At 39.7% G+C, this 22,242-nt stretch overlaps 2 protein-coding genes and 1 long non-coding RNA gene across 5 annotated transcripts in view; 1 reads left to right on the top strand and 2 right to left on the bottom strand.

The window, feature by feature from the left end:
- AQP9 (aquaporin 9) overlaps positions 1-2,043 on the bottom strand; it is a 28,873-nt gene extending 26,830 nt beyond the window's left edge. The window contains exons 1-2 of one of the 2 annotated variants that reach the window (XM_038184880.2): positions 1,710-2,043; positions 1,559-1,617 (exon numbers count right to left, since the gene is read on the bottom strand). Coding sequence is in view for 1 of the 2 variants with exons in the window: in XM_038184879.2 (XP_038040807.1) it covers positions 1,710-1,811 (102 nt within the window). In the remaining variant the exon portion in view is untranslated. The remainder of the gene's footprint in view (positions 1-1,558; positions 1,618-1,709) is intronic. The other variant, XM_038184879.2, reaches the window with a different exon arrangement.
- A 10,316-nt stretch (positions 2,044-12,359) lies between these two features.
- Positions 12,360-22,242, top strand: part of ALDH1A2 (aldehyde dehydrogenase 1 family member A2) — a 55,698-nt gene continuing 45,815 nt past the window's right edge. The window contains exon 1 of the mRNA XM_005011936.6: positions 12,360-12,517. Within this exon, the coding sequence (XP_005011993.2) occupies positions 12,401-12,517 (117 nt within the window). The 5' untranslated portion in view covers positions 12,360-12,400. The remainder of the gene's footprint in view (positions 12,518-22,242) is intronic.
- Positions 13,502-22,242, bottom strand: part of LOC106014680 (uncharacterized) — a 65,928-nt gene continuing 57,187 nt past the window's right edge. For both annotated transcript variants that reach the window (XR_011812142.1, XR_011812140.1), the window contains 2 exons: positions 17,813-18,066; positions 13,502-14,410 (listed from right to left, as the gene is read on the bottom strand). This is a non-coding gene — a long non-coding RNA (uncharacterized lncRNA). The remainder of the gene's footprint in view (positions 14,411-17,812; positions 18,067-22,242) is intronic.

Below are 22,242 nucleotides of genomic sequence, written 5' to 3'. Positions count from 1 at the left end.
TCTGCTCTTTAAGAGAAACAATTTACTAGCTGACAGAGCCTAAAAGCAGTAGCAATAAATAACAGCAGAAAAGTCCATTTCTTCCCAATAAACTTTGTACTGCTGCTAACTTGCACAATCTAAAAATAAATCAAGGTATCTGAGCACTTTGAAAGCTTCAGTTTAATCCATGTGAGTATCTTCTGTGCTTTAAGCCAAGGCTAAAACTAGAAAGGGTAAAATAGAATTAAGAAATTCAGTCACATTATCAACAACAATTTTAAAGCTTCATCTTCTACTATATTCATATGGGGAATATGATAGAAAATGGACTCCGTGTTTCCATTTCCTTCTAGTCGTGTGCAGCAGGACATTAAATAATAGCATTTGCAATCTAATCTGCACTTTAATACGTTTTCTTCACTTGCTTAATTGTATTAATGGACAGAGGAGGATGATCTTGTGGCGAGGACAGAGGACTGGAAGTCAGGTGATCTGGGTTATATTCAGAGTTCTGCAACAGGCTTCCTGTGCAGTCTGCTCTAATCAGGTTTGCTAATATATAAAATGAAGATAATGACATTTCCCCTCCTTACCAGGGTGTTGTGACACTTAATTCATTAATGTTTGTAAAGTGCTTTGTGGTCCTTTCTTCTAAATGTGCTCCTTACTGTAATGTCTTATGGATCGTATTAAATTTGAGAATAATGTTGCTTTAGTGCCTGTGCACTTCAGTTGGCTGAAGTGTAGTAAAGACCATTATTTTCATGTATTTTATGAGCTACTGGAATTTTTTAGATGGCTTACTTGAAATTTAGCTAATATAGTTACAGTTATAAAATATACTATGTCATTCCTCTGCCCGATTTTTATTTTTTTCTGCCCTTTCACTATGATGAAATATTTAGCAATAAGCAAGACTTTCTTGTTCAGACTAAGAAGAGGAAGAAAGAGTTTGGCATAAATATTCTAGCTGCTTGACTTCCAGCTCTGCTACTGAGCCTGCTCTCTACCCTTGTAAATCACCAGACAGCTCTGTTTCCCAGTGCAAAATGCACAGAAACCTTGAGCAAGAAATGAAGTTAAAAAGCTTTGCGGATATGAAAACGTGGAGCTTTGTTATTTACCTAATATTGTAACAGCACTACAGAACCAAGCAAATGTATAATTTATGTAATACAGTTAAAAACAAAACCAAAAATAGTTAGCTTACAAAATCTCTGAAGATTCAGCAGTGTAACTGCATAAATTCACTATGAGTCACATGGCTAAATCTCTATGTAGCACAGGAAAATAACTCAGCTAAAATACTTTTAAATGTGCAATACAATAGGTTTGTTAAAGCAAATGAAAGTTGTGCATACAACTGAAAGTAGAATAAAATGCTGAGTTTTTAAAAAACAAATGCAAGAGTATTGTTAGTATTCACTGTGTATATCTGGATGTTTTAAAACATAGTTGTTCAATGAAATTCTGCTCCTATAAAAATCAAACATTTATCTGTTGTAAGATATAAAGCTATGAGTTTTTAATAGCCAGTGATAATTACATCATGTGAAGAAAGGAATTACAAACTTACCAGAAATAGAAGCAATTCATTCAAGGGTGTGCAGTGTTTGTCAGGCAGTAACCACGCTGCTGGTATAGTACAAGAAAAAGCATACATGTCCCCTTACAAGCACTGTCCAACATTAAATTAGTAGGAAGGAAGGAAAGCAGCTGACACTTACTATCAATATAAAAGTTCCCAGGAATTCTGAAAGAGCTTCTTTAACCAAGCTGTTCTTCAAGGCAAATTTCTCCTTTAAACTCCTTTTGCTTTTCCGGCTCATTTTGGCTTCCTCTATTGCTCTGGTGCCCTAGTTACAAATACACACAAAATTTGCTCTGTAATCGTCCCTGCTTCAGCTGAACTTTGACACTTTTACTTATACATTGAAATATGAGATTTCATCCTGTACAGCCAGTGAAATCATCTGACTGCAGGCATTGACAGAACCAACACAACATGCCCTAACAATTCATCATGAGTTTTCCATCGTGTGCCTTGCCTGAGTATGCTTCTATTTATACTGGTTAGATAATACCAGTAAGTTTACAATCAGAACTTTTTGTTTTTTTCTTACAAAATGGATTAATCATTACCTTTCTGGCTACATTACTTTTTTTTTTTTTTTTTTTTTTTTTTTTCCTTCCTGGTAAAAATGAATAAAATGTTCCTGTCACCCTAATCGAGATGAAAGGCAAAAAGAGAAACCACAAAGTAAGGAAACAAAATATGGTTGAAAAATTCACTCCGACCTAGACTGAGATTTAAGCCATGCTACTATTGGCTGTCTGAAACCTTTTCAAGAGAAAGTTGTAAAAGAGAGTGAATACTTGTGAGGATGCTATGGTCTACCCTGTAAATAAAAGCTCCTACCTGGTTAGTCCTGAGGGATTTTAGTGGCTAATGAGGAGTCTTACCTTGGTTGTATGTTGAATTTGTGTATTCACACACGATGCTCTTTTTGGACTCAATGCCTTGCTCTCGAGTGACCTGCCCTGTTTACAAAAGAGCAACGAGGCAGAATAAATTAGGAACATTTAATGAAATCTGCTTTGGTCCAGTGGCTCTCTATAATGCAGTATAGGCAAATGAAGCACTGAGAATGACTGTATGTTCCCAATTATATTCAGCTTAAAAGCGCATAGGTGCTATAATATGAAGCATTATATTATTATTGGCCATTATCTCAAGACCTGAAGTTGGTGAATATCTCAAAGAATTGGATTGCTAGAGAAAAATATTACACTTTTAATCTCTTATGCATTGTGAATGCATTTATCAGTTATGATACTAACCTCACTGACATGTCATCTGGTTGATTTACAAATATTTTCTGTCATTTGACTTAACACCAAAGGCTTAGCCCAGTTGTGGTAGGTTATTTTAGCATGCGTTGTAGATGTCCGGTGCCTCAGTTTGTATCTGTCCCCTTCCTTTTTTTTACCTTCCTGGCAAATGTGTTTAGGTCTGTCAGTACTGCCCTATTCAGCTGTGAATAGGACAAAAACTTAGGGAACTGGGCAAATGGGTCGCTTCTACAATCCCATCAGTGTTCGTCTTTTCCTCAGTCTAGGATTTGTTGAATGTTCACTACAGCTGTAGCCTCTTTACCACCACCAGTTTCATCCCTCTTACCACCCAGTTTACCCTCGCTATCCAATTTTAATCCTTAAGCCTTTTTCCATGTTCTTTTCTCTATCTCTGCCTCAGCATTCAAACACCACTTTGCCGTTAGCTGCTTCAGAAAATGCTGGCCTCTGGAGAGCCAAATAGGTGATGAGTTGCAAGAAGACTACATCTGTCCCGGTACTGCATGAACTGGGGGTGCACCTGTGCAGCAGCAGGCACACACAGATGCAGAGGTTTATTCCGTAGTGCAGGCCTGCACTTGCACAGAGATGGCTGAAGCTGCTTCTGGGAAGCCACAGAAAACAGCTTATGTACAGCACTTTGAAAACCTTTACCCCATACGGCCGCAAAACAAAGATATTTTTCAAGACCTTAATTATCACAGGATGTTAAAAGCATATGTTTATTATGTCTGTGAGAGAATTTGTCTTGCAGAATTATGGGTAGAGTAGAGCTGAGGGAGGATCCTGAGGAGGCCATTCATTACAGGAGGAATGAGATAAACTGCTTCCTCTCTTCCAGGAAAATGAGAAATAAATAAATACATTTATGAAAGCCATTTTTAGTTGTTTGTCCATAGCAGATCTTTCTCTTGTGCAGATGCAGGTCTCCCTCACAAAGTAGTATGCAACTACCTCTTAGTTTATTCTCATAACAGGTGTGAAGGCATTAACTATTTTTCAACTAACGACATCAAAGTAACATGTCAGTGACAGAGACAGAATCCCCTACTCATTTGCCCAGACGATGTTTCCTTTCCCATATTTTCTTTTTTTACAGGGTGGAGAACCAGGTTCCTGACACAAGTATGTACTGTTTACACTTGCCTTCGTCAGATTTTCTTCAATAATTTGACAAATCTTTCCAGCTTTTGGCAAAATTTAGTCACTACTACACTTTTAAATATATATCTTTTTCAAATGCAAAAAAGGGGCAACACATAAAATTTGAATTCAGTATATCCTTTCATTATATTCAAAATTAGATTCTAAAGACATTTCCCAAATCTAATAGATATTTACATGGCAGTATGTGAAAGCTGAATGAAATGTAAAGATGAAAGAAATGCAGGAAACCTTTGACCTTAATTGCTAATCCATGTTCCCTGATACTGCCTTTTTGTCACACACAATGCTTGGACAACCTGGCTGAACAATGGAAAGAAAATAGCACAATGATTCCTGTTCTCTCTGCCAAGCCCCCTCACCTGGGCCCTGCTCCCAGTGTCACAATGGTAAGGATAATAGCTTTGCCACTGGTAAGCAGTAACAGCCGTGTAGTCTGAGGGAAGAAGTTGCAGACAACGTTCAAAAATGGAGGTCATATGCAAACAAGGATCATAGAAAACAGTGCAAACTGTTGTCTTAAATGTGGAATCACAACAGGTTATCAAAAAGATTTTAAGGAGCACCTGGACTAGAATGTACCAACTTTTTCAAATTTCTTCCACAGAGGAGTCCTGGAAGAAAGTAGGTAAAGCTATAGAGGATGAAAGTGTAGAAGAAGCATTTAAGCTGGTCAACTCAGCAGAAAAGCTAAAAGATTTGTTTTTGACTTGCTAAAGAACCAAACTTCAGGTGGGCTGAGCTTGAGGAACTGTCCTAAAATGAATTCTTGGTAGGACAGAATATAGGAGAAATTGATATGTTAAATAGTGACTAATTGCTGGAGCTGTGCAGAATTCCCTCAGGGAATTCCAATGTTCTGCTACTGAAGTGCTAGTACCAGGGAGTTGATTTTTGGTGAATCCGATCTTAAAACCAGCAAACTGGAACACAGGAAATTTAGCACCAATCCACTGATCTCTTAAGAGAGGGCTCCAAGGATGATCATGGGAACTACGGAACTGTCAGTCTGACTTCCATACCAGGAAAGTTAGATGAACTGTAGTAAAGAAAAAAATCAATAGACACAGATAAAGCTAATAGCCTGTAGAAGCATCAAATGGTTTCTGTTAAGGGAGGTTATGCCTCACAGATCTATTGGCATTCTTTAAAGATGTCAAGAAGCATGTTGATATTATTGTTCATGCTTGAATGTGTGACCTTAGATCAGAAGACTGAGACCCTTAGGATCCTTACCCCCAAGGCAGTCTGAACTGAACTATTTCTTCTCCTCACCTGGATTTAAGTTGATAGGAATTCAAACAGTGTATATAACCTAAAATTTTTTATGAGTAATCTTCACTCCTACAGAAATAGCAAAGTAGAGAATAATACACATAGCTCCCACAGTTTAAATCCCATGAGTAACAGGATATACTGTACTGAATTTTTAAAACTACATTATTCGGAGTATCACATAAATTGTTGTTACTGATGTAATAAAACCTAAACCAACACAGCTGGGGACACCAAGGCTATAAATATAACACTTTTTTTGTACCGAAATAATAAGTGCCAAATTATTTTTGTCTAAATCTGCTGATTTTAGTTGAATTGGATAAAATCTGAATGAGTATGTCCACTATAATACGTTCCTTTACAAATGCCTTTGCCTAATTTATATTTATATTTATTTTTTCTACAGAAACTGCTGTGTGGTACTTACAGGACATTTTCTGTTTTATTTATTGATCCTGCTGCTGGGGAACTCAAAAAATGTAAGTGAGCATGATCTGAACGTACTGCAATTCAGCATTCTAATGTTTTTGAGTACAGAAAAAAAACAACACACATTTCTTTAGTTCCTATGCTTTCTGATCATCTTCTGTCTCTGGTCTAGTCCCTGGTGAGTAAGTGCTCACAGAAGCAAGCATCTGCAATGTGAAGCTCAGGTTTAGCTGGGCCCACCTTGGAGGGAGCAGTAGGGCACACAAGGTGACCCATTGAGAATTTCTTTGTACTTTCTTCTCTGTTTCTGTATTCTCAGTGTCCAGATAAAACATTTTGTCCAGATCATGAATATGAGATCAAATAGACACCACATGTGTGTTTCAAACTTTCTGCCAGTAATGTGTGAGGCCTCCTTCAAAGCTTATTGAAGTCCACTGTAACTGATGTTGATTTCAGTGAGAATTAAATTGGACTTTCTCTAAAGCAGGGCCCAAAACTTTTCTTTGTTCTTGATTGGCTGGGCACACTATCACACCTCAGTGCATAACTGATATGTTGCACAAGTATACGTTACATATATTTGTACATAATTGATGATAGTAAATTTCAACAGTTTTGTGAAAAAATCAAAAAAAACTGTACAGACGTGTCTGTGTATAACAGGCCCTGAGTTTCCTCGTTGGTTGAATCTCTGCAATAGCTGTGTGATGCACTGCTGCACTGTGGAGTCCTGCTGGCACAGTGGGAACAGATAACATGCCCCACTGCATGGCTCTGGGATAGGACTGTCAGTGCTGCCAAACAGGAAAGCGTTAGGGACATGCTGCACAGGTGGTTACGTGCACTGGTGTTACCTGCTGCACTAGGCTGTGCTTCCCTCTGCACGTGCTGGATATGGTTCTAGCGTAAGCTTCTCTGGCAGGTGACAGTATGGGCAGGTCTGACTTTCTGAATGCATCTGGGAAAAAGTTATTTCAATACAGGAAAAATATTGCCTTTGGAGAATAGACCAATTTAGGACAGGCACTTCATTATAGCCTATATAGGCTCTTCGTTATAGCCCTATGTTCCCTGCTCTTTTTTCCTGCGCTTTCCCTTTTTTGGAACAGTTAATGTACATGGAAAGTAACTGCAAGGAAAGGTGATTGACAGCATGTACTTTTTAGAATAACTTTCTACATCATGTTTCTTTATAAAAAGCCCTCAAAATTAATATTGAATTTTTAAATTCAGCTTTGCTTTTAAAAATAACAGATATCTTGGTAACTGTACCCATGCTGTATGAAGAAAAGCTCAAAGTACATCCTATGGGCTTGCATTGATCTAAGCCCTATGATTTCTTAACATGGGATACATCGCCAAAACCTTTGCCCTTTCTACAGGGCACACATTCCCTATAGCAGCAGACACCCTGTGACTTACCATGGCTACCAGTAGAGCTGTAGGGTTGTGAAAAGCAGATCTGAACCTACCTAAATAATAAAAAAGATATATAAAAGACAATGGTAATTACAGATTTGACTCCATTGGCATTAAGACAAAATAATATTTGGCAAACAAATAAATGTAGCTAAGTATGACAGCAGATTCATGGTTCTGAACAACAGGAAAATGACTGTTTCCTTCCTCTGACTTGCCCTCCCACTCCAAGTGCACCCCCCAGCTTCATTGCCATCTAGCCACATTTCCACACTCCATTACAGAAGTGTTTTCTGTAAGAGATGCTGGTCTTGGTGCTTTCTTGCCGCAGTCCCACAAGGAGAGTATTTGTTTTGCCTCCATGTTATAAACATTCATCCCTTGTCCTTTAGTAAGCGAGGTGCTGTTCTGCTTGTTTTTCATTATATTAATTCCCTTTCAGTCAGAATGATTCACTTTTGAATGTTTAAATCCTCTTTGCAGAAATGTAAGCTTTGCTTCTGGGATTGTCTTTACATATGAAATGCTAACAGTATAGATGATAAAACTGTCTCGGGCCCCTGTATAGGAATGTTGGATTGTCAGGCCCAATTCCTTTGGAATTCCCCAGCCAAATTTTTTTAAATAAAAATAATAATAACATAATAATAGAAAAAATTGTTCTGAGGTTCAGAGCATGCCTGTTATAGTGTGTACTTAGAAGCACATCCTAGCAGCAATCTTCTGGTACTTCTGTGCTGTATCCATATTCATTAAGTTAATTAAGCTATTAATTGAATATGTAAGTTCAGGTAATTAAATATAAGACTTATTTCTTTAGTGTAAAGGGTAATAATAAAAAATTTAAACTTGCAAACTAGATCACACATTTAGTGATGATAAATGTGACCTGGAAAGTGCAATAGTCCAATATGAATTAGCTAATTGCATCCATTCATTAGGTAATGTACATTAGCAGAAGGTCAATCCATTTGAGGCTTGATGTGTTTTACAAATAATAAATTCAAACAGGTAAATTGAAGAGAAATTCACAATAGGAGTGTGTGTTACGTATTTAGACTCAGGACAGCGTCCCTATAGCTCAGAAGCATGTTGCATGTTATCTTCCCGGTTATTGGCGAGTGTTCTTTACACTGTCCTGAGGCACAGCCCCTCACCACCTGCCCTCTCTGTGGGAAAAGACGGGTGCTGCTTTGCAGAGCGGGTGGTGAGCTGCTGCACGGTGACCAGCCAAGCACTGTGGGTTGGATGGGCTCAGGAGGACTTCAGACTTGAGGAGCCGCATCTTGGGTTTATTCCATGACAGGCAAAACAGGCCTTCTGCACAACTGTCTGATGTGGGACGTGCTGCATTTCAAGTGTGGACTTAAACCATAATATTAATTTTTGAAATGGACTCATTTCTAAAAATGAGCCAAACAGACAGTCTTTCCAAGCACATTCTGTTTCATCATCGTCGCTGTAAATGAATTATGTGTGGCTTGCTTAAATCCAAGTTTAAATTTAGGACTGAATTTACCATAGCAGCAATTTACAGTTCTACTGGTATAAAATGGCCAATATCACAGGACAGAAAATTGATCTGTTGGATTTATTTTTAGTAAAAACTACATTAAATCAAGTTTTCTTCACTGGCCATTCCTAGATTTTAAGTAATAAAAAATGGTTGTTCTTGATATCAGCTTTTACTTTTTTTTTTTTTTTAATGTTAAGTGTAATGTAGAAATAAAGAAAATGAAAGTAGATTTTAGAACATAAAATATATCCAGACCCATTATTAACCAATTATTAACAAGACTTATAATATTAAGGCAATGAATTAATTGGGATATTTGCAACATTTCTGTCATAATATCTTTATAGGTTCATTCCAGCATTATGGGTGCTGCTTTACAGGTAATGTTGCCTATATGTATTACTTTTTATCTTCTGTGTATAAAATACCTCTATCTGGAGCAAGGACTGATACCACTCTGTGCACAATTCAAGGGCCATAATTCTTAAAAGATTTCAAACAGTGAACCTCTTTCAAATGATCAGGCTTAGAGACATTTAGAGAATTGATTCAATTAACTTAGAGGAAAAAAAGTGCTATAATATGTGATTTATATTTGCAGATAAATTAAAATACAAGTATCTCCTGAAGAGCATTTGCTGCCATCATAGTCAGTAATGAAAATAGCAGGCAATTAAAATGGGACACCTGAGGCTGAAGCTTTTACTGTATATATCAGAACATGAAGTTCAGATTTCAAAAGTGCAAATCTGAGCTGAAAAATAAGTTTGTGGAAGTTTTTTTTTGGCCCCTATTTTTCCCCCAGAATTGATTTCTAAAGCACATAGGAAATGGGAGGGACATTTACTGATGCATAAGGCAAAAGGTGAAGAGGAGTAGGCTCTCTCAATCAGTACTGAATTTGCATGAGGAGCCACAGATAACGCTGCTAAACACCAGAAAGACAGCTAAGAGAGAACTATGTATAAAATAAAACTTAGGGGTCAGATCAAAATCACTGGGGGGCAGGTTTTGAAGTTGATCTAGAAATGAGTCACTAGAAGTGTCTGACAGAAGATGTGATTCAGTTCCTTTGTGTGTGTCAGTGCTTAGAAAGAGTCTGGAGCTCACTAAGGAGCATAAGAAATATTAATGGAGCAAGGAACTGAAGTAGTGAGAGAGAACACCTCTGTAATTTGGGGTCACTGTATCCACTGTCCATTTCAGTGGTGTTTTTTCTTCCACAAATTAGATCATTTTACCCCTGTATTCATTGTTATTACTAAGTTATTGTCCTAATGTCCAAGGCAACAGTGGTAGCAATCCCTCCTACAAAGAAATTGCATTAAATATTAATAATTAACTATTAACTTGCATGATCTGAAGCCATATCTCAATTTGCTATCATATAGAAGCCAGGGTAGTGCTGAAGGGCTGAACCAGCTCACCAGGCTGGATTCCCAGTGTGTCCCACACCGTGTCACAGACCTCGCTCCAAGTGCTGTTTGGCAAAGCTGCTGTTGCACTTGATGAGAACCCAGTTGCAGTCTTGGCTCTAAGGCCTACGTCGTTTGTCTTTCCAGGTGGAGGAAGAGAAACCCCAGTTGGACACCCGCTGTTGGGAAGAGCGAAGGCAGGTGTCTGCCACGTTCTGCTGGCTGTAGACCAGGAGCTGCAGCACGGTAAGTGCAGTGCCATTCGCCACTCGGGGAACGCTGGCGGGGTTTAGGTGGCAGTTAGTCTGCAGGTGAGTCAGCTGTGAGATCTTTTGCAGTCTGAATTGCTTTCAGACGTAAGAGAAGCATGGTTTGTACAACAAAGAGTCGCTGGGGGCTCAGGATAGCAAGAAACAGATAGAGTCACAGGGGCTTGGTGACAATTAGGAGCTTACGCTGCTAATTACGTGGGTTTGAACTGCATCTCCAGATGCACTAGAATCCAGTCTCACCAAAATCTCCTGCAAACTTCATTGACTCGATTTAAGAATGAAACTGTGACACAGTTCTCTGGTTCCTCAAACCTGTTTAATGCAGTCCGTTTTTGAAGGAGCACATCCCCACTCTGATTTATTTTAAAACAGCTTTTAGAATGTGTCATCCTTGTGATGAAGTGTTAGGTCTTGTTGCCAGGGTGCCATTAAAAACTGAATTTCTGACGTTTAAAAGTCTCACTTATCCCAAGTGTCACAATTTGACAGCTCTGCGTGTCACATTACAGCACAGCGTTTTGGATCCATTTCCTCTGTTGGGGGGGGGGGGAAGAACTATGAAAAATGACAAAAAGCAAAATCTTCAGTTTCCTTCTTCATTATTGATCTGGAGATTTACAGAGGTGCACGTTAACGCTGAAATGCCTTAAATGGCACTCTGGATCCTGTGCTACATGCCTGTGCAGGAGCAATCCTTGTCCCGTGCTCCTGTGCAAACACTAAGGGTGCGCTGCCTGCCTTTCTAATCCTCTGTGTGCCACTAAACAAGGAGCAAGGAATATCCAGGGACTCAACATAATGGATATTGTAACAAAATCAAAACGTGGCCAGATCCTCTTGTTTATTCTGGACTAAGTCAGTAAAAAGGTCATGTGGCGTATTTCTTGCTGCTTTGTTTGTGCCAGCCTGGGACAGCTGCACGCTTTGGTGTCCTTTCTCTGTTTATCTACCTGCAACGTTATAACTGCAAACACACTGTCTGCAAACACGGGGTCTGATCGCTTTCAAAACCTTGGGAGTGTTTGCAGCAGGAAAGTGAACTTGGTGGTTTTGCCCGAAGTGCCAAAAACCGTGGGCGCTTCGTGTATGTTCTGCCTGGAAGTTCTGACCACAGGGAGCGCTGGGCTCTGGCCACACGGTGCCGACACCCATCACCCCGTCGGGGCACGGGCTGCGGCCGCCTGCTGCTCCCCCCAGCGAGCTGGGACGGGGGCCGCGGGGGTGGCCGGGGCACCGCGGGCGGGGAGCGAGCCCCGGGGCCCCCCCGGGCGGCAGCGGCGCGCGGGCGGCGGGGGCCCCCTGCCGTAGCGGCGGGCGGCGGGGGGCGCGCGGCCGGCAGGGGGCAGCAGCAGGACGGGGACCGCGAGCGGCAGCGGCCGGGCCCGGCGGGGCGGCGGGCGGCAGGTAGGGCGGGCAGCGCCGGGGAGCGGCGGGGAGCGGACAGCAGCCGGGCTCGGCACTCCCCTCCCCTCCCCTCCCCTCCCGGCCGGCGCGGAGGGGCCGCGGCCCGCGGGGACAGCGGCGGGAGGCCGGGGGCGGCCGCCAGCCACGACCGGGGGGGGGCGGCTCGGAGCCCGAGGGGACGCGGCAGCGGCAGCCACGGGGAGCGGCCCCGGCGCCGTGCCCGCGGGATGCCCCGGGCCGGCTGCTCCCGGCGCGGAGCGGCGAGCGGGGAAACCGAGCCTCGGGGCTCCCCCCGCGGCGTCTCCCGGCCCCCGCTGCTCTGGAGAAGCCCCCGGCGGGCGGTGCGGGGCGGTGCGGGGCCGGCGGGACCCCGGCACCCGGCGGAGTCTGCGGGGAGCGGCGGCTGCGCCGCGCGTGTGAGCGGGGCTGTGCCGCTCTCGCCCTAGGTAGGACGGACCTGCCCCCCTGCCTCTGCCCCCATGTCCAATAAGAGCAGCCCCGCCGTGACACCTGCCTATATACAGCGGCCGGCAGCAGCATCTTCAGCGCCGGGCTCTCGAGGCGGGGGGGGGGGGGGTACAACCCAAAGCACAACACAACATCAGGGCAGAGCGGGGGGCTCGGCTGTACTATATCCCCCCCCCCCCCCCCCCCCCAAGACTATGACTTCCAGTAAAATTGAGATGCCAGGGGAGGTGAAGGCAGATCCTGCAGCTCTGATGGCATCTCTGCATCTGCTGCCTTCTCCCACTCTCAACCTTGAAATCAAATACACCAAGGTAAGTTGTGTTCATTTGTTCTGGCAGGGAGATTCATGGCTTTCCCTCCAAAGAAGGGATTTTGCTTAAAATCAATTTCAGTCTGCCCTAACCAACTTCAGCTCTGAGATCAACAAACAAACAAACAAATAATATAAAAAAAAGGCAAGGAAACAAACAAACAATATATATATATATGTATAAAGACTGCCTTGAATCTGTAATATGGGAAACAGATTTTTAGCCCTCTAATCATCTGAAAAAGCACAGGATAATAGAAAATCAAATGAGATCTGTTGGGACTGGCTTTACCACTTCTCTTTAAATGTAGCGTTTTCTACAGAGCTGTTGGGCTTTTTTTCACAGTGCAAAATCACAGGTCCTCTAATGTTTTGGTTGCTTTTGATGTAATTCAGAGGAAGTTGCTATACGTACCCATATTTCTCAATCAGAAAATAAAAATGTTTTCTTTCTTGAATTAGCCTGTGTACCCAAGGGACTCTTTTACAATTCCTTGAGGACTCTTAACACTGCCAGGTTGTTACAGCACTGGAACAGGTCTCTTTACTAACTTCCTGAATAAACCTTGAACAGTATTGCAAGAGGGGATATTTTTTCCTACTAACGTTTCAGAGTAATTTTCATGAAGAGGGGGTTAACAATCAACCCATTGGGTCAATGTAGAAAAATCTGCTGCTTTTCTATGCTATATTATGGGACTACATTGATTTTGTAGATTAAAATGGACTTTAACAAAGGTCATTTGTTTGTCAATGCAATTTGAATGTATAAATTTGTTTTTATGTTTTGAATCTTTGCATCTTCAGTACCTTTAATTAAAGAATACTTTCATTTCTATTGGAGAAGTTTGAAATGTGTGAACAGGTTACATTGTGTCAGACTTTGTTTCTAATTGCTGAGAAACTTAAAATAAAGCACATCAGCCCTGGGAAAAGGTGACAATATTTTTATCTACTGGAAATACAACTTCAGGAGCTTTAAAACTGATAGGAAATTCATTTTGACCAAGGTAGTGTATTTTTTATCTTCCATGTCATCACTTGGAAAGCTTTTCATCTTTTCTCTTTTTTTAAGTGGGTGCCAAAATTAATTTGTCTTCTAATTTGTTACAGCTATATCATGTTCTAGAAGCACGTTTCAGAGGAAAATCAACTCTTAGATTTCGTTACATTTTAATGAGAACTGCAATATGCAAATTTAAAGATGCGGGTTTTCTTGCATATAATTTATTTGAAAATGGTTTAAATAAATTAGGAATGTATGTAGTTATTTGAGGTTGTGTGGTGTTACACTTTGGGAACAATGGTATTATGCAAACAGTACTTGGCATTAATTTTATTTATTGCTGGTTTCAGTTTAAAATAAGCCTCAGTGGGTAATATCTGCTAGTAGTATCACAGTTGGTTTGCACAGAAAGTGTACTTGCATTTCTTCATTTTAAAACTAGAGAATTCGTTCAAAAATCTTTCAAAATTAGAGCAGTCATTAACAGCCATATCTTCTTTGTGAGGATGTAAGCTGGACAGTAACCTTTAATAATTCATAGTATATACTGCCATCATCTCAGAAATATGTAAGTTGTTACACATCTTATCCTACTGGAACAAGTAAAAAAAAAAGTTATTTGTTTTCAATATTAAACCAAAAACAGCAGCGACACGTTTCTTCTAGACTTAGTTTTGAGGTATCAGGTAATTCCTTCCTGCTTATGAGAGAATTGGGTTTAGGACGGGTATTGAATATTTCACTTGGTATATCCTCTGTCTCTGGTTTTCTGTCTCTTTCTTCCCTCCTTTTTCTCTGCAGGAAACACAAGTGATTTATAGATAATAGGAGTCTTCAGTTTGGAGTCTTGTCTTGGGCAGGACTTTTATCCAGGATCCCCTTTCCCACCTATTACAAAGAAAAACAATCAAAAATGAAATAATGGATTGTAACTTGATTCTTTCATTTGGGGGAGTGGTCACTTCATGTCTTAAATGCCAAACAACTGCCATAAACAATAAATAACATTAGACTAAAGAAATTTACCAAAAACAAAACCAAAAAACCTCAAACCTTTTAAAATCAGACATCTGTAAGCATTCCTAGCGGCCTCTCTCCTGCTTGTTAGCTGAGAATTTTAAATACACACCCAGGACCCAGAATTCTTGAACTCTTTATTACAGCTGTCTCTGAATGTAAAATCTTAACCATTTGGGATATAATTCCTTTAAAAAAAATAGAGGTACCTGTGGACATTTAAACAAAGTAAAGTAATTGTAAAAATATGCTTTGCTAATTAAATGCAATTTTTGGAATTCTAAAATTGGAAAATAGTTAAGACAATTTTGTTAGGACAGAACGTATTAAAGTTCCAGGAATCCCTAAACAAGATTTGTTGAGATGTGTAATGTACAGTGGAAAAAAATAAGATTACTCATTAACCTTTACAATATTGCAATATCCTTGCAAAGACTATGACAATTTATTTCAAGAACACAGATGGAATACTTCCCCTGTATTTGCAGTTTTCATGTATTCGATTATTTAGCAGAATTAATGGAACTTCTGTGATATTCCTCTGGGCTTTCTGAAATGAGCAGAAAACTGTGTTAAGTCCTTCTGATCTGTTATACCTGATGTAGGACACCAAGGCAATGTAGTTTTTCATTGGTCAGAAAAAATGTATCCAATTAGTGATGAAAATTACATGATGCCTGTTTTTATATTAATATGTGCAGCACGCTGTTGTGACTTCAATATTGGGAGTCAGTCTGTGCTTCTTTAAAAAACGAGACACTGGAAATATTTTTCCCACATTTTAATACTTTGGCATGGTCTCTGATAAATAATGCATTTTAGATGTGCATAATAATAATTGTTGAATACGATGTGCAAAGCCACATTCTGCACAGGCGTGAAGATCAGTGTTCTGACACACAGAGTTAAGTTTTTCTGTGTGGCTGACAAGTACTAAAACTGATCCATGCAAGATTCTCTCCTTCTCTTCATTGTGATGACTCTTTAATTCTTTACTTCTTAGTATTAATATCTGCAGAGGAATTGCTTCTACAGGACAGGGGATCTTCCAGTATTGCATGGAAATAGATTATTGCACAGCCTCGTGGCACACTGAGCCCCTCTTCAGACCTGTCAGGAGCTTGTTGGCAGTGCTGTGCTCCATAAAGTGTAGGTAGGAAGGCTTGCAAGGGGGATACAGCCCTCTCCCTGGCAGCAAATTATACTGCTACAAGTATCAACTTCGTGCCAAAAACTCTCCCAGAATGGGCTGCTTCAGAATTATCAGCTGGGTGAGATACACCACAGCCTGACATCCAGCAAGGACAGCTACTGGCATGTTCTGTACAGCAAGCCCTCTTCTGAACTGATGGCTCTGAGAACCTCCTGGCTTCTGAGGGAGATCAGAGGGTTCCAAGCTTAGCATTATATTGTTGCCCTGCTCCTTCATGTTCTTATGAAACTCCATTCTCCTGAGACTTGAATGTGTCCCATGTGTCAGACAGTAGACATGGAACCACTCCTATGGCTTGAGCCCTTTGCAGTGTTTTCTTCCCCTAAATTCCTCCTACCTCCAGAGGCAAAAGGTGTTTTTGCACGATGTGGCTCTCCTTCCAGTCTTACAGTATATTCAAATCTGCTTTATAAAGTACTTTCTTAGTAGTTTTAGTAAGTGATACTGACTTTAAAAGACAGCTAGTATAAAATGAGGACCTTGTGGTTCTGTTGTGTTCCTAGCTCTGTCACTACTTCATCTAACTCAGTGAACAAACACGCTCAGCTTGCTTCATGTTGGGGACACTAATCCAGCTGGGTGTTTTAAGTTTTGTTTCTTCCTTGCCAACTGATATAGGCCTGAGAAAAGACCTGAAGAATTTTAGCGTAAGGAAAAGTTTAAGAATTGCAGTCTTTGAGAGCATTTTGTAAAAAGTGCTCTAAAGTGATGAAGTTACAGCACTGTGGCAGCGAAGAGGTACAGACCTGTTTGTATGCTAATAACCTGTGAAATGATTGACAGCCATATTTTCTGACCGGTGTAAAAGGGTTTGCCTCTACTCTTACACCATCGGCTGAAACCAGTTCAGTTTCTAAACACAGAGCAGGTAAACTAGCCAGACTGTCAGCTTACCCAGTGCTGAAACTAACAGTAGACAGCAGTTTGCATTAAGTGTAGGCAAACTGATACTGAGTAAACAAGAACTAACAAATACATTTCAAATTCTTGTATAATAAGCATTATGGTTTGACCTGTTTTGTTACTAAGTTTCTGTTTTCATTCTCATTGTGCTTTATTGCCAAGAAATGAATGTTATAAAACATTGCAAATTCTTTTCACCAAAATTTCCTGCATGTGTTTCCCAGATAAAATTCTAGGCTGACATTAAGATAGGTGGTGAGAAATCTGCCTCATTAAAAAAAATGTGCAGAATCTTTTTCATTTTTTGAACTGGAGACAAGTTTTGGCAAAACTTATTTAAGTAACTGATGAATATGCACTATTTCCACCTGTCTTTCCCTGAAAAAGCTCACTATTTGAATGCTTTTCTTTTGAAGACAAATTCATTGAGTGATATTTGAAGAAATTAGCTAGCTTTCTGGTTAGCTTGGTGAGCACTGTCCAGTTACGAGAGAAGCACAGAAAATTAGAGATGATTGTATAAAAAGTAATCAAATAGAATAGCTACTTTCTTCACTTTGTGGAGCATTTCAGCACCTATGCTGACACTATATGTCTCTCTGTATTGCTACATGTTAAGTTTTATTGTATATACTGTATTTTCATTTACCATTGTTTATGGTTTAAATTTCTCTTGTTGTGTGTGTACTTCGTGGTTGGTATTACAAAACATCAATCCATACAGCGATTGCACACTACTTATGCACTTCATTCCAATTAACAGACTGAATATAGGACTCTCTCTTTCCTCCTCATGCTACTGTAGATAACTAGTATATTATTGAGTAGGTAGCTGTTGTAGCAGTGGCCTCTCACTGTGCTGAATATTAAGGAAAGATTGAATCTTCAAAGAAAATGCATACTGGTTCAATGCATCAAGCTGTACCGGACAACACTGCTGGCTAGGGGAAATTATCTTCTCTTTGTCCCGGGGATAATGTCAAATGACACACTGAAAGATAAGAGCTATGTAGTAGGTGTTTTTCTAATGTTTGCAAAAATGTTTATGATTTCAAATCTCCAATACAAAAGTTGTATATATTTATTTGCACACCAAAGTCAGGAGGTCAGTAATAATGAAAACACACGACTGAGTTGAAGAAAAGCCAAATTCATACCTCTTTTCTGAAGCGAACATAGCAGAAACTTGAGTATGGATCCCTACTTTCTGACTGTAGGCAGGTCCCAGCTTTAGCTCTGTCCATCCTTGGGAAGAGTCTCTCATTCTCTCCTGTTGGATAATCCACTTCTAAGTACTTCTTAGGATGGAACTTGGCAGCCCAGTGGGCAGGACAGCCATGCAGGAAAAGCAGAATTCAGGTCTCTGCTCCCGGGATACTCTTGATGTCAGAGCAAGGATTTGATCTAAAATCTGTAGATACGTATAGATTGGACTACTGAGTTGGGATAATGTGTCTTGAACACACAGTTTAATTCTGATAAAAATTATCCATTCCAGTCTGTCTTTCAGAAACTTTTCCCACAGAGCTTCATGAAGCCTGATACATTTCCATATTCAATTTCTGTCTTGATGTGTCTGCATTTTCTGGTTTAAAAAATCCCAACAGTCCAAAAATTCTTGATAATCTGGGCTCAGCTAGCCCATCTCTTTGTCAGTGCAAGACTATTCCCTGCAGACCTTGGTGGGCTCTGCCAGTTTGAAGTTAGTTGCTATCATAAATTGCTTGTTCCTGCAAGCACCATACACTGGAACCACTCTTACCTATTCCTTCTTTACAATGCATGTTATTAGTTGCCTTCAATAAGCTAAGTGTAGACATTGCAGCTCATTGAGAGCATATCACCATCTAAAAGTAATATGAACCCTTCCTTCCAACACACTCTGCCTTGCACTTAGTACCTCTGGCAAATTTTATCTACCCCTAAGTTGTCCAAATAGCTTTTAATTTCAGTACTAGCGGTCCTCTCTTTGGTACTCAGATTAGTCTGAGTATTTTTATCCACAAGCTATGTACCTTACTATTAATGATCTGCTAAAGCAGGTGAACCATGATATCGATTGCTAGTCACAGTAATGAAGGGGCACCTTGCTATTAACCTCTTTCCAGGGAGAATTATCCATTTATTTCCAGTCTTTTTATCTTATCTGTTAACCGCTTTTTAATCCATGGCAGAACTTTATCTTTCACCATATGGTTACTAACTTTCCTTAATAGCCTCTTGCTAAGGACTTTATCATCAAAAGCCTTTTTAAAGTCTAAATAAATTATACCTGCTGATTCATCTCTGCTCCTCATTTAACTAACTATCTTCCAAGAAATCTCACAGGTTTACAGAGATAAATGACAAAAGATGAGTTCATTGGTCCATATAATAAATTCCTAGTCAGATCCTACACGAAGTCACATTTCTTCTATTATAGTTTTGCAGCTATTTTTTTGCTAAGACTGAACTGTACTATTTTGCTATTTATTTTTTGCAAATTATTTGATTCTCTCAATTTCTAAAAACCACAACTTTTTATCTGTTTTTTTTTTTTTTTTTTTTTTTTTTTCTTTTAAAGAGTAGAACTTACTCTCTGAAACAAGTAACCAAAACATCAGCTTTAGTTCATCGGAAAGAAATGCATTTATAAAATGGATTTACACAGAGACAGCATTTTAAGGAAGCTATGTAAATGTAAACATAAATATGTAAAGATATGAAAAATGTTCAGAAAGTTATCATTTTGTCCAAGATTTCTGAGGATTCTGCTGAGGAATCCTCAGACAAGTGCTAGCATCCCTATTCAAACACAAATAGGCACATAAATAGCTATGTGAAGACTTATTACCAAACATATATATGTATATATACATAAAGAAATATGAGGTTTAAAAATTATTGCCATCTAAGGACCCAATCATTCATTACTTTTATTATTATTTAAACGAATTGATGAATTCCTGTTTGGACTGCATACATGTATTTGCAGTTGGTGTTTGTGTTTTTTTTTTTTTTTTTTTTTTTTTTTTTCCCAAAACACAAGTTCTGCGTTTCAGAGTTTGTCTAAAAACATATTTCTACCAACCAGTATTGTCTGTTACTTTTAACAGAAATCTACCTCCACAATGTGAATGTGACACATCAATTTTAAGTTATACAGTTTAACTAAGCTTTAAATATAGGAACATTTCATTATGAGAAGTATGATACAGGAAGCCACATCAAAGTGTTGGGCAATATCATTGCTCCAACTGTCAAAATTAAAAAAAGGACTCAGTTCTCGTTCACTTGAAATCAGTTCCTCTCCCAGAGAGCCTAGTGAATTAGATTTTTACCTTATGACTTGAAACACAATGCATTCCAGCTTTGCTGGACTGAAGTGGGAAAACATTTCAGAGCAGAGAACTATCTACATCAAATTCTGTGACCCACGTGAAAATTTTTAAGGTCAGTTCAATCTCAGTTGACCTCAGCTGGAGGTTAAAACACACGGACTGAGCTGACCACTCAAGTACATAGACCTTCATCTGTGAGGGATTCGTGGGTAATCAATACTTTGAATTGTACCCAGAACCTAAAGGGAAGCTGGTGGCACAGCTGTGCAGAGGCCAACAGCAGGTGTTGTGGTTACAGAAAGGATATACTTTGCTAATTTCCATGTGGATTTCCAACATGCCCCCAATTTAAAAGAAGTGAGTTACAAAAATTCATTTGGACAGTTGTAAAGACATAGGAAGTGGTGCATGGAAGAACAGGCTGCGGCCTCAGATGGAAGCAGGATGCCAGGAAGACACTATCCTCATGTTGTGCTTTGGTCATCTAGCAATGATTACACAAAACCCCTCAGTTTTGACTCTAGTTCTTAGAAGTGCTTTTCCTTATTGAAATTTAAACACACGTATTTACACAGTCAAAGGCTGCACTCTAAAGTGAAACTGATTTATTTCCAAAGCAGAACTACTTACTTGTTTTTCAGGTAAATGGAGGTGTTATTTGACAGTCATATAGAAGCTAATCCTATCCTCATGTGAATAGGTCAGCTAGCCCTAAATATGGCTTCAAGTGATTAGACACAGTCAGGTCTGATGGTCTACATTTCATCTGAAATAGGGCCTCTGCACACAGAAGGACCTCTCAGGTCTGTGCTGTAGCATTGCTCTCTCATGCTTCAGTGGGAAGAACACCACTTAATACACCATCACCATCACCCTGGGATATCTTTGGTGGCTTTCATGCAATTCCTGATGCCTTAGCCTTGTAAAGTGGAAGAATTGAGATGAATTGGCATTTGGGATTTCTTTAAGGAACTGAAATTCGACTCTGCAGCACACTTGAGACTGAAGCACCCTGATCTTGAGCATGGTCTTCGGTGTATTGTTGTTGTTAGAATTTTAGTAAAGATACATTCCCAGAACAAGTATTTTACCTGTCATCTGTGTACAAACTCGTGGTTCTGCTTGTCTTCCCTTGGCCATACAACTCATCAAATTCCAGACAGAATAATCATCTACGTACAGATGATATACGTATTATATTTGGCTACGAATAGCCAAATAAGGACACTCCAAATGAGCAGCAATTTCTGGAAATATTTTCAGTCTCCTTTCTTTTACCTTTCATAAGCAGGTTGTTCTAAAAATCCAGCTGCTCTCCCACAGACTGTATTTACTTATTCGTTAAACGTAGTCTTCTCTTGGCTGTTTAATTTGTGTTATCTTTTTTGTATATTTTTCTTCAGTATATTTAGTAACAATTTTTCATTTTCAGTTTGTGCTTTGCAGCCTTTTAAAGTTAGCACTTTCTTTCTGTCTTTCTTTTGGCCTGCATTTCCTCTGGTATCCTTCTGCTTAGCCACCCCATTTATTTTCTTGCTTCTGCTTCCCACTTTTAGTCTTGGGAATGCAAATCTTTGACTCTTTCACATTCTTAAGCCTCCATGCTGATTCTATGGATTTTAATTTCCTAGCTTCAAGCAGGGAGTTTCTAAGTTACTTCCTTTAAAAAAACCTCCCCTTCTTGAAGTTTAGTATCCCAGACAGTAGGGCTTCTTCATGTGTTTCTCTCCTGCAATGAAGCTGAAATTATTTATGTGGTAACCATTTCTCAGGGGTTCAGACACAATTTTTAGTCCTTGACAGGACAATGTCAAATGTTGTTTAGATTAGGATATAGAGAACTGTATGCCCACTAGACACTATCAATGCAGCTCTCACTGACCTAACATACAGTTACTGTTGCACTCATCTTTTATTGCCTTCCTGTTCTTTTTCCACTTCAGCGTCCCTTCAGTTGTTCTAATCCAGAAGTCAGTATTGGCTCCTGCTATTATACTTCACGACCTATGCTGCCTCTACATCCATGGATGTATGTTATGTCTCTGGCTCCCAAATATTTCTGTTCCATAGAATATCCATGGAAATCCTTGCATACAGAGCTAATCCCCCCTCTACAGAGCCCGACTTGTCCTCTCTGCCTAAGTTTATAGCTAGAAATCGTGGTATGTCTCTGATAATTCGCATCCCCTTATGTTCAAAAAAGGCTATTTCTTTTTCCTCTCTGTGATACAGTCCAGACCACCCATTTTCACACTTAGGTTTCTTAT

This window comes from Anas platyrhynchos, chromosome 11 (genome assembly GCF_047663525.1).
Source record: "Anas platyrhynchos isolate ZD024472 breed Pekin duck chromosome 11, IASCAAS_PekinDuck_T2T, whole genome shotgun sequence".
In the NCBI taxonomy this organism is placed as follows: domain Eukaryota; kingdom Metazoa; phylum Chordata; class Aves; order Anseriformes; family Anatidae; genus Anas; species Anas platyrhynchos.
This window is presented reverse-complemented; position numbering and strand designations above follow the sequence as displayed.